The sequence below is a fragment of the Phocoena phocoena genome, chromosome 14 (genome assembly GCF_963924675.1).
Source record: "Phocoena phocoena chromosome 14, mPhoPho1.1, whole genome shotgun sequence".
NCBI classification, from domain to species: Eukaryota; Metazoa; Chordata; class Mammalia; order Artiodactyla; family Phocoenidae; genus Phocoena; species Phocoena phocoena.
Genome location: NC_089232.1, coordinates 11,574,329 through 11,593,253, shown reverse-complemented (window position 1 = coordinate 11,593,253; position 18,925 = coordinate 11,574,329). Strand labels below are relative to the sequence as shown.

The following is an 18,925-nucleotide window of genomic DNA, read 5'->3' as shown; positions in this document are numbered from 1 at the left end:
ATGTTGGCCACTCCAAGTATGTTCACTCTACCCTGGATGGGCCTCCGCCAAAGCACTCCTGAACATGAGCTGCTTCCTTGGACTCTGACACGCTCCTGCTTGTTTCTGGAACCGTAAGAAGAAATCTCTCATGAGAGCCAATAGACTGACATAGTGTTAATAACATATTTTAATCTTGATAAAGAAAGAAACCATATTCTAAATCTGATAAATGTAAAAGAAAGAATTTATTCTGATTTTCTACTACATGATAAAGAAATCTTTTAGTTGCAGCCCAGATCTGCAAACATCTAAAATGTTAGTGCTTGAAGAGGCCATTAGAATTAATACTGTACTCTAATTTTACAGTTTGAGCAAACTGAAGCTCAGAGATAGGCAGTAACATGATCAACGCCACGCTTTCTTGGAAGCTAATATTTTTTCACATATAGGGTATAAGTACTGAATATAGAAGAAGACTTACTTAGAAAACATTCACATTAATTTCATCTAGTGAAAGCAGCACATCCTAGACATCTACACGTGTCTAGAAAGATGGACAGGCAGGTTATAGTCACCCAGAAATTCTAAGTTTGTTTCCATGGAGCGGTGAGTTAAGAGTAAATGTTAGTAGGTGTGTAGGAAAAAGAGTTCATGGTCAAGTAAATTTTGAAAATGATGGGTTGAACAAAGTAGAACAGGCTTCTTTATGCCTAACCTGCTCAGAGTGTTTAATACATTAATGTTGACTGAGAATCCCCAAGAGTAGCGTAGCATGTGCTGGGTTTCACAAATTCATTTGGGCCCAAACTTCTTTTTTCTGTTAACAACTCCCTAAGTAGTACATTAATGAGTACATATTAAGAAATCTTTGCCCATTATCTTTAAACCCAGAAATGAGAAAACTGAGCATTTTCCAATTACAATATGTTACTATCCCTTTTCTTTTTAATTTTTAAAAAAATTTTGCCCGCATTGGGTCTTTGCTGCTGTGCACAGGCTTTCTCTAGTTGTGGTGAGCGGGGGCTACTCTTCGTTGTGGTGCGCGGGCTTCTCATCGCAGTGGCTTCTCTTGTTGCGGAGCACAGGCTCTAGGCGCATGGGCTTCAGTAATTGTGGCACGTGGGCTCAGTAGTTGTGGCATACAGGCTTAGTTGCTCCGCGGCATGTGGGATCTTCCCAGACCAGGGCTCGAACCCGTGCCCCTGCATTGGCAGGCAGATTCTTAGCTACTGCACCACCAGGGAAGCCCCTACTATCCCCCTTTTCTATCAATCAAGGTTGCCCCTACTGATAACCCACCCCTGCTCTGTACAATTCAATCAAATCTTACTGGAACAGTGGCAGAATACAGGAATTGGACCACTCTAATCCAGAAAGTCGCTACAAGGTTGAAATGTACTGTTCAGAGTTCAGTTCAGTTCAACATATATTTATTCAATATCTACTATACACATAATTCATAAATTCATCTTTCCAACCATCTATACCTCCTTTTTTCTCTTGTAATGATTTCAACTGTAAAAAGTAAGTGAATTTACCACTATCTCCCTTCTTCGTCCTGCTACGTATTGAGCTATTAGCATTTTATTGCCATTTGCATCTAGGGACCATGACTCCTAGGAAAGGAAAGTACAACAGAGAACTAATAGAACAAACAATTTTGCTTTCAGACGTATCAATTTTATTTTGAGGTGCTTTCCAACTTACCGATTTTACTTCGAGGGCACCAAAACGTGCATCTGTGTACTACTATCAAAACTAATTAAAACAATACTTCTTTTCTGGAGTTCATCTATACTCATTCCATCTGAACTGGAAATTTTTCATTTACTAGGAAAGTAGCATTAAAATCACAATGCTGGGCTTCCCTGGTGGCGCAGTGGTTAAGAATCTACCTGCCAGGGGACACGGGTTCGGGCCCTGGTCTGGGAGGATCCCACATGCCGCGGAGCGACTGGGCCTGTGTGCCACAACTACTGAGCCTGCGCGTCTGGAGCCTGTGCTCCGCAACAAGAGAGGCCGTGATAGTGGGAGGCCCGTGCACTGCGATGAAGAGTGGCCCCCGCTTGCCACAACTAGAGAAAGCCCTCGCACAGAAACGAAGACCCAACACAGCAAAAATTAATTAATTAATTAATAAACTCCTACCCCCAACATCTTCTTTAAAAAAAAAAAAAAAAAAAAGAATCTACCTGCCAGTGCAGGGGACATGGGTTCAAGCCCTGGTCTGGGAAGATCCCACATGCCGCAGAGCAACTAAGCCTGTGCGCCACAACTACTGAGCCCACATGCCACAACTACTGAGCCCGCGCACCTAGAGCCCGTGCTCCTAACAAGAGAAGCCACCTCAGTGAGAAGCCCACTCACCGCAACTAGAGAAAGCCCACGCGTGGCAACGAAGACCCAGTGCAGCCAAAAGTAAATAAATTAAATAAATAAATTTTTAAAAAAATCACAATGCTTTCTTTTGCAGCCAAATAAGTTACAAAATGGAAAAGCTCCTCTCCTCATTATATATAAATTCTCAGTACCTCTTGAAAGTCATCCGTTCCTGAAAACACATTAGGCCCTTTATTGGCCCTTCCTCCACGGTCTTTGCGTTTGATTTTCTTCGGCAAGCCGCGTCCACGAGCAACATTAAAACTTTTAACCCTCTGTTCAATACCTAAAAAAGTTAAAATGTTACTTCAGATAGTTAAAAAACAGCACACTAGACAATCTACTAGTTTACAGGGAATAGCATATTTTAAATAGTCTATAATGTACAGTGTATTCTTTTTTTCCCTTTAGATTCAGTGAAAACAATTAATTCAGTCTTTACATTTTACTTCGTGGGTACTGCTCCTTATTGTTTTGTTTCTTAAGGGATGTTAACAACATAAGGAAGGCAAGAAACAAGGATATATACATGGCTGGAGAGGTCAAATCTAGTTTTATTCTTCTCAATTTTCCTTAGAATAAGCAATTAACAATGTTTTCTGTTTTTAAGAGAATTAAATATTACATTCATCTCTTAGGAAGATTTTGTAGGTATTCGTGATTAATTTGTGGCAAATTGAGTTTCTACTGATAATGTTGAACAGACATCACATATATCTCCAAGCAAAATTTATACGTGTCTTTTACTTTTGAAAAACTTGATATTTAAAAGTCTCTAAAGAGATACTCAAATGACTAAAATTATATATTAGGGTAGTAAGTTACAATACAAAGTGATTTCTCATTATACCAAAGTCATATTGAACTAATAAGTTTTCTAATGATATTAAACCTACAAAATAGCCAATAGATATATAGAAAAATGTTTCACTTCATTAAAGAAATCAAAGAAATTAACAATTTAAAGATCACATAACTATTTTCACCTCATAGAATAATGTTGGTAAGGATTTGGAGAAACTGGCATTTGCACACACTGGCAGGGGTGTTATAAATGGCTACATCACCTTTTTGGATATCAACTTTGTATATGGATCAAAAATCTTCAAATGTAGCTATGTCTTTTGACTCAATTCTATATTTCAGCATTTACTCTCAAAAAAAAAATGTTTGCCAAGATATGTATAAATATGCAGGGTTAATCACAGAATTTTTAAAAATGGGTGCAACTTAAATCCCAAATAATTACTAACAAACAAACCTAACAGCTTAGTAGACAAATTATGGCATATCTATTTAATTGAATAGAATGTAGACATTAAAATCTACTCATTAACATAAGAATGACTGAGGTACAATTCACAGTTAAGGAAGAAAAACAACTTATAACAGTGTATAGTTTTTTGTTAAAAAATAATTGTCAAAAAATTCTAGACAAATGTATACCGGGGAATTCCCTGGCAGCCCAGTGGTTAGGACTCTGTGATTCTACTGCAGGGGGCCTGGGTTTGATCCCTGGTTGGGGAACTAAGATCCCACAAGCTGTGGCGCAGCCGGAAAAAAAAAAAAAAAAAAAAAGTATACCAAAAATATTAATAGTAATTGTCTCCGGGAGTAGGGATTCAAACCGCTTTTGTTTCATCTTTGATCTTTGCTGGGTTATCTTTTCTACATATAGAAAAAGTTTTCTACATTTGACCATATATTATTTTCATAATTCTGGGGGAAAAAATGAAAGTCAAAATAAAATGCAATACTCAATTCTTTAACAGAACAAACAGAAAGAGTTTGAAAGGAAGAACCCCAGGTGGGAAGGGATGAACAAGGTCTCTACATTCCCCTTATTCCCCAAGTGGAATGATCCCTGACACCACTACGTCTGGACTCCAGGAACAAACTTACTAATTACAATAGCATATGCATAGACAAATTCCTGTCTCTTTAGTTCAACAAAGCCTAGACCCACATTTTTCAAAGGAGTTTTGCTTGGAAATCAAGAAAAAATAAAGCCATAAAAATAACCAAATTTACTCGTAACTGATTCCTTTTTTCAATGATAATTAAATGATAGTTACGTAGGGCTTGGTGCTCACTACTTCACCTCAGCCTCATCTCGCTCCAGTTTTCTTGAAGCAGACATATTGACTGGACAGTTCTTAAGGCTGATTTGACCCTGATGTGACTCATAATTTCTATGGCAATCTTGTACTGGTCTCTCCAGGGACGATGTACCTCAATATAGCAGATGAATAGGTTATCACTCCAGAAATTTCTTTAGATTATGTTCTTATTTCTGATCCTGAAGAATGTCTATAGTCCTGAGTACATTTACATAGCAAAGATGATCACTACATTTTAAAGCCTAATAAAAGAATAGCTTCCCAGGATTCTGTCCTTACAGGTCTAAAACAGAAAGTAACCCAGAGTAACAGAGACAGCTGAAAAAGGTAGGTTCTTTCTTTCAGTATACTGATACCATATAGAAGGGAGGGGAAAAACTTAACAGGAAAGTTGTTTTACATTTTTATACACTTTAAAAATATTAAGAAATCTTTTAGATTCAAATTTTAAAATATCATGCAGATTGAAATATTTGTAGATTTTTGTCCTCAAGGTCTACAAATAAAAAAAAAAACGAATTCAGGAAGCACAGGAATAAGCTGATCATGAGAAAGGGCAAAGAAATTTAAGATTTTACTTCATATTTACCTGTTTTAATAAGGTTCTCATATTAAAAAACAGACAATTTCCAACTTACCTTGCTGAAGCCCTTTCAATCTTTGTTTTTTCCCTGGTTCTTTAGGAAAGGATGATCCTAAAGCAGTATTTGAGGTTTCTTTAGCTTGCCTGTATTGTTTCAGCCGACTGGCAAAATCTTCCTCTGTTTCCTGACTGTAGGTACCAAAGTTGTCATCACTGTAGGTACTGTGCTCATCATATTCTTTACTTTTAAATTTTCTGTTATGTTGACTCTTCTTTGATGCCATGTAGCTTCCTGATATATGTCCATGCTAAGTGAAAACGCACAACCATTATCAAGAGTTTTCAGTTATATACAGGGATTGATAGTAACACGGGACATCTTTTTCCCCCCAGAAAGTTGGGAGAAAGAAGGGGAAAAGACAGTTATTAGTTCTGCCTCTTGGTTAGAACTTACCTATGGCACTATTTAAAACTAAGTTCAATAAGCTAAATGCTACTCTGATGTTATTAAACATTGTAATGTGCATAGAACTTTGCTGGAGAGTGTGTCTTGTTCACTTTTTGTTTTCCATGTCCATGTCTTACGTTTCTCATGCTCCATGCCTCGATATTTATACACGTAAGAGTACTTTAAAATCCATACTGTCATACAGAAATTCCGTCTCCAAAAAACTGAAGAGGTCTTTTTGAAAACAGAAAAATAAAATAGTGAAATAGCTTGGAGCAAGGGTAGAAAATATATAGAGTCTCCTAAGATTCAAAAATTCCCACATGACACGTTTAAGCATATTATATTTAATTAAAAAACTATATGTAAAGTCAAATTTGTAAAAAGAAAATATTTACATTTGAGGTCTAATAGAAAAAACAGAGATTTCCCTAATAGTAAAAAACATCTAATGAATAAATTGGAAACTATTTGTTGCACTTATACATTATTAATTTTATTGCTTTTTACTAAAGCATGTAAAAACAAAAAATACATTGTAGTCCTAGAAGTTCATTTAATGATAGTGTTCAAGTATATCTCTATTTACTGACATATTTTTATTACTTCTATCATATCTATTGTCAATTTTTTTATAAGAAAGCAAGAAAAAAATTGCACACAGGGCTTCCCTGGTGGCGCAGTGGTTGAGAGTCCGCCTGCCGATGCAGGGGACGCGGGTTCGTGCCCCGGTCCGGGAGGATCCCACATGCCGCGGAGCACCTGGGCCCGTGAGCCATGGCCGCTGAGCCTGCGCGTCCGGAGCCTGTGCTCCGCAACGGGAGAGGCCACAGCAGTGAGAGGCCCGCATACCGCAAAAAAAAAAAACAAACAAAAAAATTGCACATAATTACAGCTTGAGGATCTAGAAAAAGTCAGACCATGACTCATTTTCAGTTTAGTACATTTTAAATGTGATATAAAAATACTGCCCTGGCAGAATACCAACACGAGACTGTTTTTAATAAAATGCAGAGAACATACAGAGTGAAGTAAGTCAGAAAGAGAAAAACAAATATCGTATAATTAACTCATATATGTGGAACCCAGAAAAATGGTACAGATGAACCGGTTTGCAGGGCTGAAATAGAGACACAGATGTAGAGAACAAACATATGGACACCATGGGGGGAATGCGGGGCGGGGCGGGGGGGGGGCGGGTGGTGGTGGTGATGGTATGAACTGGGAGATTGGGATTGACATATATACACTAATATGTATAAAACAGATAACTAATGAGAACCTGCTCTATAAAAAATAACAATAAAATAAAATTCAAAAAAAAGTAAAATTCAGAGAAATATTAAGTCCTTTTCAGCAATTATAAAATAGAGAAAAAGTATATAACTAAAGCAATCAAGAAAATCAATTAGCTCATCAGTTTTAAATTTTGAAGACATTATATTAGATTTCCAAAATTTTTTAAGCAACATTTTTAAAGTTTATAAACTGTTCTCAGTCTAGCACTTCAGAAATTCAGAAGGGGATTTACAATTATAGCCAAAAGGCTGTTTCTTACATTTAAAAAAAAGCCACTATGAAAATAAAACAAAAGATAATTGCTTTGATTAAGTTGAAGATTAATTAGTTGAGTGGTACTTACATTTCCTTTTATAAAAAATGTGATTACATTCATTCTTCAAAAATATATTTCAACGCCTAATGAGCAAGGATTACTCTCTGTTAATGGGCGAGTACGAATTTTTCTCTAGAGATTAGATGCTTTTCACAAAAGCTTTAAGTCTTAATATTAATCCAATTCTCTGATTTTTCACAGCCTTTACAAAAGTAATCTCCATAATTCCTACTTTTTCAAGCAGAATTATCCCTAAACTTTCAATCCATCCCTCCCTTGTTTTCCCAACTGCAAATAATCCTAATAGCCCTCTAATTATGCAAACCTCAGGGCTTCTTCTGCAGTGACAGACTCTAATGTGGCTTGCTGCAGTGCTTAGTGTTTGCATCAGGGCACCACCCATGCGGTGCAAGCTCTCCAGGAAGCGCTAAATGAATGAGGGGTTCCAGAGCAGCCCCAGTTCTCTAGGAGAGCATCTCCTCGTGCTTCACATGTTCACCATTTGGAATGAACAAAATGTACTCACCAGCAAGGATCTAGCAAGTATTTTTAAAAGCCCTCCTAAAGATAAAAGAAATGAAAAAGACTATAAATTTTACTGAAGGATATAGTTTCTCCAATCACTTTGCTTATTGATTATTAGGCTATCTACCTGCTAGAATGTCTGTGGGGGCAGATTTGATTTCTGTTACACAGGCTGTCACTCTAAGCATGAAATAAGAGAACAGGAGACCCTGAACAAGGATGAGGAAAAAGGAGATATATTAAGTACTAATTTAATAGCTAATTTAATAGCTAGATGCTAATACTATATTCTATTGTCGGCCTATAACTGTAGAAGTGTCATACAGTAGATACTTGTTATCTAATTAAATGAGATTTTTAGGATATACTTTCTAACCTCAGTGAGTCAACACTAAACCATATGTGAAGGAAATGATCCTGAACTTTCTCTTCTAATGGCAGACTAGGTAATTTAATTCAGATCAGTCCTCCTCCTAAAAAAATGCAGCAAAGATAGACAAGATGTTTTTTTCGGATCACTGTAGACATCAGAGAGCTAACAAATTAGTGAAGGATTACTGAACTGTTACCCATGGAGTAGATGAAAATTCCCAGAAGTGAGCAGTACTTGGAGCTGTTTTTGCTCTGAAAGCATCAGCCCAGCATGAAAAATCATCTGAAAAGGTTCAACAGCACTTTTGACTATCCTTTCAATCTTTGGGAACAAAAGGAGTCCAGAGTCTGGAAAAAGCGGAAGCCTTAGCGACACCCACCCACCAGAACTCAGAGAGTCTGGGGTTTTTCAGATACATGCACGCTGACCTGAATACTCCTCAGTGCTCCTGAGAGCATCAGGATTTTTCTAGCACAAAACAATATTCAGATTGAAGATTCTGTTCATACAGTGCAACATATTTAAGGAAGACATAAAGTAGAAAATGTTGTTTTAAATTTTTTTCTGTTTAAAACACATCAAATAATGTTTGCACTTGAAGAGGTAGGTGGCACAAAATTCATATACTGAAGCCCTAACCCCCAGTACCTCAAAATATGACAGTGTTTAGAGAAAGGGCCTTTAAAGAGGTGATTAAGTTAAAATGAGGATGTTAGGGTGGGCCCTGATCCAATTTGACTGCTGCCCTTATAAGAGGAAATTTGGACACACAGAGACACCAGGAGTCCACGTGCACAGAGGAATGACCATGTGAGGACAAAGCAGCACGAAGGTGACCACCTACAAGCCAAGGAGAAAGACCTAAACAGATCCTTCCCTTGTGGCCCTCAGAGGAAACCAAACCTGCCAGCACCTCGATCTTGGACTCAGATCTAGCCTCCAGACTGTGAGAAGATAAATTTCTGCTGTTTAAGCCACCAGTCTGTGGTATGTTGTTATGGCAGCCCTAACAGACAAATACATGACGTATTCTTTATTTTCAAAGGTTTAAAATTTGTAGCATATGTCTTATAAAATATTTTTTTTTAATATCAGAAAGCAAAGAATGAAATTGAAAGTTTAATTTTTCTCTTTAAAAAGCAGTAACCCAAAACCACAGTGAGATATCATTTCACACCAATTAGGAAGGCTGTTATCCAAAACAAAACAGAAAATAACAAGCTTGACAAGGATGTGGAGAAATCAGAAAAATCTCATGCATTGTTGGTGGAAATGTAAAATGGTGCAGCCTTTGTGGGAAACAGTTGGTAGTTCCTCAGAAAGTTAAATGTAGAAATAACATATCATCAAGCAATTCCACTCCTAGGTCTATACTCCAAAGAATTGAGAGCAGAGTCTCAAAGAGATACCTATACACCCACGTTCATAGCAGCATTATTCACAATGCGCAAAAGGTGGAAGCAATCCAAGTATCTATCGACAAAATGTGGTATATACATATAATTGAATATTATACAGCTTTGAAAAGGAAGGAAATTCTGATACGTACTACAACACAGATGAACCTTGAAAAAATTATGGTAAGTGAAATAAGCCAGACACAAAAGGACAAATACAGCATGATTCCACCTATATGAAGCACCTAGAGCAGGCAAATTCATAGAGATGGAAAGTAGAATAGTGGTTACCAGAGTGGAGGGAGGGGGATTATTAGGTATTATTGCTTGATAAGTCATGGCTTCTGTTTAGGAAGATGAAAAAGTTCTGGAAATGGACAGAGTGATGGTTGCACAACAACATAAATAAACTTAATGTCACTGAACTGTATATTTTAAAATGGTGAAAATAGTGAATTTTTCCAAAGACATACAAATGGCCAACAGACACATGAAAAGATGCTCAACATCACTAATCATCAGGGAAATGCAAATCAAAACCACAAGGATAGGGCTCCCCTGGTAGCACAGTGGTTAAGAACCCGCCTGCCAATGCAGGGGACACGGGTTTGAGCCCTGGACCAGGAAGATCCCACATGCCGCAGAGCAACTAAGCCCATGTGCCACAACTACTGAGCCTGCGCTGTACAGTCCGCAAGCCACAACTACTGAGCCTGCGTGCCACAACTACTGAAGCCCGTGTGCCTAGAACCTGTGCTCCACAACAAGAGAAGCCACCGTGCACCGCAATGAAGAGTAGCCCCCGCTCCCTGCAACTAGAGAAAGCCAGCGCACAGCAACAAAGACCTGATGCAACCAAGAATAAGTAATTAATTTAAAAAAACCACAAAAACCCACAAGGACATATCACCTCACACCTGGCAGAATGGCTATCATCAAAAAGACAGGAAATAACAAGTGTTGGTGAAAATGTGGAGAAAAGGGAACACTTGTACGCTGTTGGTGGGAATGTAAATTGGTGCAGCCGCTGTGGAAAACAGTACAGAGGTTTCTCAAAATATTAAGAACAGAACTACCAAATATCCAGCAATTCCACTTTGGGGTATTTTCCCAGAGAAAATAAAAACACTAATTCGAAAAGATATATGCACCCCTATGTTCACTGCTGCATTGTTTATAATAGCCAAGATATGGAAGCAACCTAAGTGTCCATTAACAGATGAATGGATAAAGAAGATGCAGTATATATATATATATATATATATATATATATATATATATATACACACATATATATATATGCACGCAGTATATATACAATGGAATATTACTCAGCCATAAAAAAGAATGAAATCTTGCCATTTGTGACAATAAGGACGGACTTAGAGGGCATTATGCTAAGTGAAATAAGGCAGATAGAGAAAGATAAATATCACTATTATTTCTCTTATATGTGGAATCTAAAAACCAAAACAAATGAGCAAACATAACAAAACAGGAACAGATTCACAGATAGAACAAACAAGTGGTTACCAGAGGGGAATGGGGATGAAATAGGTGAGGGAGATTAAGAGGTACAAACTTCCAGTTGCAAAATAAATGAGTCACAGGGATGAAATATACAGCACGGGGAGAACAGTTAACAATAATGTAATATCTTTGTATGGCGACAGATGGTAACCAAACTTATTGTGGTGATCATTTTATGTATAGAAATATTGAATCCTATGTTGTGCACCTGGAACTAACACCGTGTTGTAGGTCAATTATACTCCAATTTAAAAGAAAAAGAGAGAGAAAAAGAAATAGTTAAAGTGGTAAATTTTATGTTCTGTATATTTTATGACAATAAAAATAAAGGCATACCTGAGGAAATGGAATGTCATAATCCCTGTAGAAACCACTTCTTTTTCTGTGGGAACTTTCTGTATGTTCGACCTCTGAATCAAGGCTGTAGTCTGAACTATCATCACTGGATGGAGAATTATGCTAAAAGAAGGAAAAACCAAAAATGTTACATTTACAAAAGGAAGAAAATTTAACTAGTAACTAGATAAGCTTGTTTCAGCCAGAGGTGCCAACCAACAGATTATATTATCCTAGTAGGTTCTGAAGTATTAACCGGAAAATTCTTGTTCCAAAGACCACCTCCACCCCAACTCTTCTGAAATTTTCTGAGGAATAGTACATCTTCCTCTTTTCTCGGGGATTTTAATGAAGCATTTTCCCCATGATCCCTTTGGCCCAAGGACTTCAAATAGAAAATACTGCACCTCTATGCTCTAAAGTCATCTTAAATTTAATCTTTATTTTTAAATTCTTTGGCTGCGTTGGGCGTTCGCTGCTGCGTGTGGGCTTTTAGTTGCTGCGAGCGGGGGCTACTCTTCGTTGCAGTGCACGGCTTCTCACTGCGGTGGCTTCTCTTGTTGTGGAGCATGGGCTCTAGGCACGCGGGCTTCAGTAGCTGTGGCATGTGGGCTCAGTAGTTGTGGCTCGCGGGCTCTAGAGCGCAGGCTCAGTAGTTGTGGCACACGGGCTTAGTAGCTCCGTGGCATGTGGGACCTTCCTGGACCAGGGCTCGAACTAGCGTCCCCTGCATTGGTAGGCGGATTCTTAACCACTGCACCACCAGGGAAGCCCCTAAGTTAATCTTAAAGGAAATAAAATTGGTTCCTCATCACCAAAAAGAGTCCCAGAACATGAATAGAGTATGAAGTAATTTATTTTTACCTAAAACAGCTTTAGAGTTCTTAATCTATTGCATAAGTACCCTAAATCTAAAAGATATCAAAACATTCCAAATTATAAATATAACATAAATCCAACCCACAAAATTGAACAAAGATGAAATGCAAACCACAAGTAATTGACAGTGATTGACAAATATCAAGAATAAGCTTTTTCAAGTATGAATGCAATTTCAAAAAAAAAATCACGAAATATCCTCCATCTAGCCAAAATAATTACCTTCCCAGGTTGAGCACCCTCTTTAAAAAATTTTTTTGAAGTTCTTATCAACAAAGACACGGACTCTGTATTTTATCATCCTTGCATTCCCAGCATCTAAGACTAGAACAAACTCAGTAAAAATGTGCTGAACTAAATTGACCTCTTGATAACTTTTACAGTAGAAGGATCTGTTTTCTTCTACTCCATTCTTAAATGCTGGTTTAAGAAGACAAACTGTTTTCCTCTACCTTGTTCTTAAATGTCCTGGGGTTTAGTTTTGGGGTGCTGTTAATTCTGCTTTTGTTGATCTGATAGGTGATATGAAGATCTTTTTATAATTATGCTATGAAATGCTTCAAGCTTAACTACCTAATCTTTTTGGTTAGGACTTGAAATAAATATTGTCCATTTAAAAGCCAAGTTTGCTCTGTTACTAGCAGAAGTCAGCTCTGGCTCAAAAGAAAACCTTTACCTTGAAGAACACTAAAGGGGTAAGGCTTGCTTAAGAAGAAGTTCAAACAGAGGCATTGCTTCAGGAAGAGCCATCAGAGAAGAGAAGATTCTGTTTAAGGGAGAAGATTCTTCAGGCTAGCCCCCCAAAATGAGTCTAGAACACAGACGTTAAGAAGTCATTAGGAAGGCTATTATAAAAAAATATGTATGTGGCTCACCTACAGTAATAAGAAGTAATTATTAACCCCCAATTAGCAATTGGACTACATTAAAAATAGCTGGAAATAGTAGAGAGTAATTAAAAATTATTAAATTTTTAAGTGAAAAGGATAATATACTTTTTTATTTCAGAATTTTTGAGTTTCTTTTTTTTGGTTATTGTTTGGTATCTGTTTGGTGTTTGAAAGTGTTCCCTTAATTTTGTTATTTTACCTATAATACACTGGTGGATTATTTTTCAATACACTTGGTTGGTAAGTACTAAAGTTCAAGTCTAGGGACTTCCCTGGTGGTCCAGTGGGTAAGACTCCACGCTCCCAATGCAGGGGACCCTGGTTCGATCCCTGGTTGGGGAACTAGATCCCTCATGACGCAACTAAGAGTCTGCATGCCACAACTAAAGATCCCGCATGCTGCAAAGAAGATCCTGCATGCCACAACTAAGACCCAGCCCAGCCAAATAAATAAATGTTTTAAAAATAAATAAAGTTCGAGTCTCAGTGATTATGCTTTCTATAGAACTCTTAACAAACATGACACCACAATGTGGTGAGTAAAGAGGGCAAAAGACATAGTCAAGAACTAATTAACAGGATAGCCATTTAGTGACCCCTTTAAATATTCAAACAGTAACAGAAAGAATTTAGGGACTTCAGTGACTTCCCCAAACCATGCCAGCCTTTTCACACCTTTTTGCTTTTGTATTCTCTGTGTCTCTTGGGTCAATGAGCTAATTCCTACCGGTCCTTCAAGATTTATCACAAAAAATCTCCATGTCCAATAGTAAGAGAATGATACTAAAGTATAATACAATACAGAGCAATCAATTAAAATGGTATTTTAGAAGATTTTATAGAAACAACTAAATGTTGTTGCTGTACTATTAAGTGAAAATGCAAAATATAAAATCAATTAAATGGCATTTCTCTAATAATAATTGTCCACAAATTCATTATTACTCCTACCCTCAAGAGGCGGAGATTAATTCCTCTCCTTTTGAGTGTGGACTAGACTTAGAAGCTTGCTTCTAGCAAACAGAATTTGTCAGAAGTGATTAGGTTATAAAAAAGACTGTAGCTTTCATCCTGGGTGCTCTCTCTCGCTCTCTTGCTTTGGAGGAAGCCAGCCAAAGCACGAGGTCAAAGAAGTGGTATGTAAAGGGGTCCACATGGTGAGGAACGGAGGCCTGCCAAGAGCCACGTGACCGAACTTGGAAGAGGATCCTGCCTTAGTCAGGAGATGACTGCAACCTCGCAGGAAGCGCTGAGCCAGAATACCAAGTTAAGCCGTGCCCACGTTCCTGACCCACAGAAACTAGGAGACAAACTTTTGTTGTTTTAAGCTTCTAAGTTTGGGGTAATGTGTTGCGCAGCAATAGTTAACTAATACAGGTTTTGGTATCTGGAAATGCGGTGCTGCCAGTACAAATATCTAAAAGGTAGAACTGGTTTTGGAACCGGGCAGTGGATAGAAACTGGAATGATTTTAAGAGGGCGCTAGTGAAAAGCCTAGATCACCCTGAATTATTGTTAGTAAAATTTTGGACTTTGGGGAGACTTAAAAGGCAAGTGAGAGAGATCTTATTAAAACTGGAAAAAGGGAGATCCTTGCTATGCAGTGGCAGAAATCTAGCAACACTGTTACATTCAACAATATGGAAAGTAGAAAATGTGTCTAATGAACTAGGTGATCTAGTTAAGATTTTCAAGCAAAATGTTGAAAGTACCTATCTGTGAGGAAAGAGAGAGGAATTAAAGGAAGAACTGTTAAAAAGGAACCAGGACTTGATGGTTTTAAAAGTTCTTAGCCTCAAAATATCTAACTTTGTTTTTGCGTTTCCCTTTTTTCTTAATTAGTTTGGCCAACCCGTGCTGCAGGGGGCACAGGTTCGACCCCTGATGGGAGAACTAAGATCCTGCGTGCCGTGCGGCATGGCCAAAAAAAAAAAAAACTACTGACTTTTCATTCTAATTTGTTAAATTCTACTTATAACTTTATTAAGCCCTTCCTTTTTGTTTCTGTCTTACTTTGCTGTTTTCTAGATTTTAATACTATAAGAATTTTTCTTCTGATAATTTTTTAGCTATCTTCCATATGTCAAATTCTATTATTATTTTCATGAAATTCGGCAGATCTAGTCTGCATTCAAAGGTGTTTCTGTTTTTCGACTTTGTTATTTATGTCTAGTTTTATTGCATTGTGGTTTGAGATTGCTCTTTGTACTATTTCTACTCCATCAAATTAATTGGAGTTTTCTTTGTTGCCTATGACATGGTCTGTTTTTATGAATATTCCAAGTATACCTGAGAGGAAGATATATTCTCAGGATTCAGAGCTTACTATATATTTATAATATTTATAATACTATATATTATAATATTATAATATTTCTTTAATATCCTTACCACCTTTTCATCCATTTGATTAATCTCCTTGGGTTAAGAGAGGTATACTGGTGTATCTCCTGTTATTACTGTATTCCTGTCTATTTCTTCTCATAGTTCTTATGAAAACTGATGTTTAAGGGGATATTAAATAACAATAAATAAATACATCTTCACTGTGAATTATAACCTTAACATTATAAAATGCCCTTCTTTGTTTCTTTCAATGCCTTTTTGACCTAAATTTGACTTTTTCATATATCAACACTGTGATTTCTGCCTTTTCTTTCTTTGCATCTGCCTGGTATAGCTTCACCCACTTTTCATTTTTTTATTTTTTTAACATCTTTATTAGAGTATAATTGCTTTACAATGGTTTTACCCACTTTTTAAATCTTTCTCTTTTACACAGCTTAGAGTTGGATTTTGCATTGTTGGGAGGTATATCTTTTGGTATTAGAAAGATTATATTTTTGTTTCAGTTATTTCTTTCAAGTTGTCTTTTTCCAATAACCTTAGTCCCTATCCCTTCTTTGCATACTATTTGTTTACTAGTAGGACCAATATTGAAATCAGGCAGTAACCTCTTCTTCTACTTCCTCTCTTTCATTCCCAGGATAATAATTTGAAGTATATTAAAAAAGTCTCAGTTAATAACTAAAAAACTACCAAGAAGGTTATCCTGCTTACCATATATTCTTCTGCTTTCCCTGACGTTTTTTACAGCTGTAATGTTTCAATACATACTATACTGCCCCCCCATGTCCATCATTTAGTCTTAGCTTTACAGACTAATACGTAGTGTATGTAGACCACTCTCACTTTTTCAACCAGTCATTTTGGTTATCTGAACGTGTGCTCTAGGAGATTCTATGAGAAGTCTTATGATAATATTTCCTGACTTCTATTATATACAGTTTTTCTGAGGACTTTATATTTGAAGTTCAGTATTTAGCTGGATATAAAATGCTTGGCTTGCATTTTATTCAAATACGTTACTCCATTATCTTCTGGCATAAAATGTTGATATCAAAAATTTTTCTATAAATCTGACTTTCCTTTCTTAATAAGTGGCTTGGTCTTTTTGCCTAAAGGACCAAAGGATTCCCTTTTCCCCCAGTTCTGCTGATGCTGTTTGATCATAGTCTGTATTATTTTCTTAATTTTTAAAAATCATTTTGAAATGTTAGGTTAAGTTTTTCATGTTTTGTGGGCATTCTTTCCTTTCTGGAAGAATATTATTCTCCCCATTTTCCTCTTTTTTTTAATAAGAATAACTTATATGGAATGTGGTCATGGTCCAATCTTGTTGCTCACGTGTCAAAGGAGGACTGAGCCAGGAAAACTTTCCTAGCTTCACTCTCCAGGGTTATTTCTTCTGTCGTTAGCACATGAAGTATTAAAAAACATGGCTGTGTATCTTCTGAGATATGCCACCCCTGCTCCCTTCCCCCATTTTCTTTCCTTGGCCCTAGTATTCTTGTCCTCTCAACTTAGATTCTACTCCTAGCAGTTTTCTCCTCAGGGTGGGACTCTGTCCTAGAAGAGATTTAGTTGATGAGTATTCATCACGCACAGACCATTCTAGCACCATCCAATTTTACGTGGTCACCTTATACTCATGCGGGAATTGGGAGCTAGGAAAGCCCCCTCTCAGTTTCCATTGCTGTTTCTCAGTTTGGCCGACAGGCTTTCCATGTTCACTGGGGACTCCTGCATTGAGATGAATACCTGTTGGTAATTTGTTTTCTGGAAGTTCTTTTTACCTTCCCTCTCTTCATTTCACACAATTGCTGATCCTACTCTGGTCTTGTTGCTGTCTGTGGTTTGGCCTTATCCTTTTTTATTTTTGAGGTTTGTGAAGATAACCTGTTACTTCATTTTTTGGTAGATGTTGCCAATGAATTTTTGGTTTTGCTATTCTAATTGCTCTGCTTTTATGGGGGAAATTCAGGGAGTTTCAAAAACTACCCCACCACTGCTGCCAACTTTTCTCTGATTTCTCTGTCAGTATAGGTCTCCCTTCTTCTCGACCGCAATCCACATTATTCTGTATCCAGCACCCAATTGCTCTCTTGATAGCATTTGTTTTTCAATTGTTTACTGTCTCTCTCCTTCCCTTTTCAATGTAATCTCTATAACAGCAGAGACCATTTCATTCATTACTATAACCCCCAGCATACAGCACAGAGATTTCCACACAAGCACGCAATAATACTTACAAATGAATAAATAAATGAATGGATGGACAATGCCAGTGCTGTTAATCTACATCTGTAGAGAATGAAACTTTCTTTCCTTAAGCTTTCAGTATTCTTGCATACAATCTTCCATCAATTTAAAAGATTTATTCTAATTTGCATTAAAAGTTACTTTGATTATTTAATTTTTTTATTGGAGTAGAGTTGCTTTACACTGTTGTGTTAGTTTCTGCTATACAGCAAAGTGAATCAGCTACACGTATACATATATCCCCTCTTTTTTGGATTTCCTTCCCATTTAGGTCACCACAGAGAACCTAGTAGAGTTCCCCTGTGCTATACAGTAAGGTTCTCATGAATATTTTTTAAATCTTTAAAACATTTCATATAATCTTTATGTTCATAAAATTTCTTAAGCACATAAAAAGATCTAATCCATATATTTTATAAGAAAACAGGCAATGATTTATACTTTGTAATTTTCAGTGTTTTATATTTCATAAAAATTTACCAAAAGAATAAAAAGTAGATTCTAACTAACCTTATGTTTCTCACGTTTTCTCCTTTTGGACTTTTTCTTCTCTTTTTCTTTCTTGTGTTTTTTCCTTGATTTTCTGTAGGCTTTCTCATTTTTCTGCTTTTCATCCTCTTTTGCTTCCTGTTCTTGTGTTTCTTCAAATCCTGCATCATCTATTTCACCATCTTCTAATTCACCATCTTCTCTGTAAAAGACAATGAAAATTTTAATTTTCAAATGTCAATTCTAAAGAGAATCTTACAGAAACAGTTCCAAAAGAAAAAAAAAGCATGAGCCAAAATTTAAGTTATACTCACTTAGATCAGGGCTTGGCCAATTTTCTATAAAGAGCTAGATAGTAAACATTTTAAATTTGCAGGCCACATATGGTTTCTGTTGCAAAATCTCTCTTTTTTTACAACACCCTTCAAGAACGTAAGAAGCAATTTCAGCAGCCATAGTTTGCCAACCTCTGATTTAGAGTAAGAGCATTGACTCTCACTCAGTAAACGAATGAATGCATGAATGCAATAGTATCCCAAGGTAATACAGCAATAGTTACCATCTATAATACTAAGCTACCATAAAAATGAAAGAAAGAAAGAAAAAGAGGGAGAGAGGGAGGGAGGGAGGGAGGGAGGAAGAAAGGGAGGAAGAAAGAAATTAAAACACTTTAGGAAGCAAACATTCTAACTACAGGAAGGAATTTAACTTAGTGACCTGTAGACAGCTATAAATAGCTTTAAAATAAAAGCAATGTAATGTATTAATTCTCACCAT

The 18,925-nt window shown here is 36.9% G+C and overlaps 1 protein-coding gene across 1 annotated transcript in view; it reads right to left on the bottom strand.

Annotated features, from left to right (window-relative positions):
* The window catches only part of ZC3H6 (zinc finger CCCH-type containing 6), a 33,426-nt gene extending 15,111 nt beyond the window's left edge, over positions 1-18,315 (bottom strand). Inside the window, 5 exon segments of the mRNA XM_065891107.1 lie at positions 2,514-2,647; positions 5,120-5,372; positions 11,289-11,411; positions 18,170-18,207; positions 18,210-18,315. Of these exon segments, the coding sequence (XP_065747179.1) occupies positions 2,514-2,647; positions 5,120-5,372; positions 11,289-11,411; positions 18,170-18,207; positions 18,210-18,315 (654 nt within the window).
* Between the last annotated feature and the right edge of the window lie 610 nt (positions 18,316-18,925).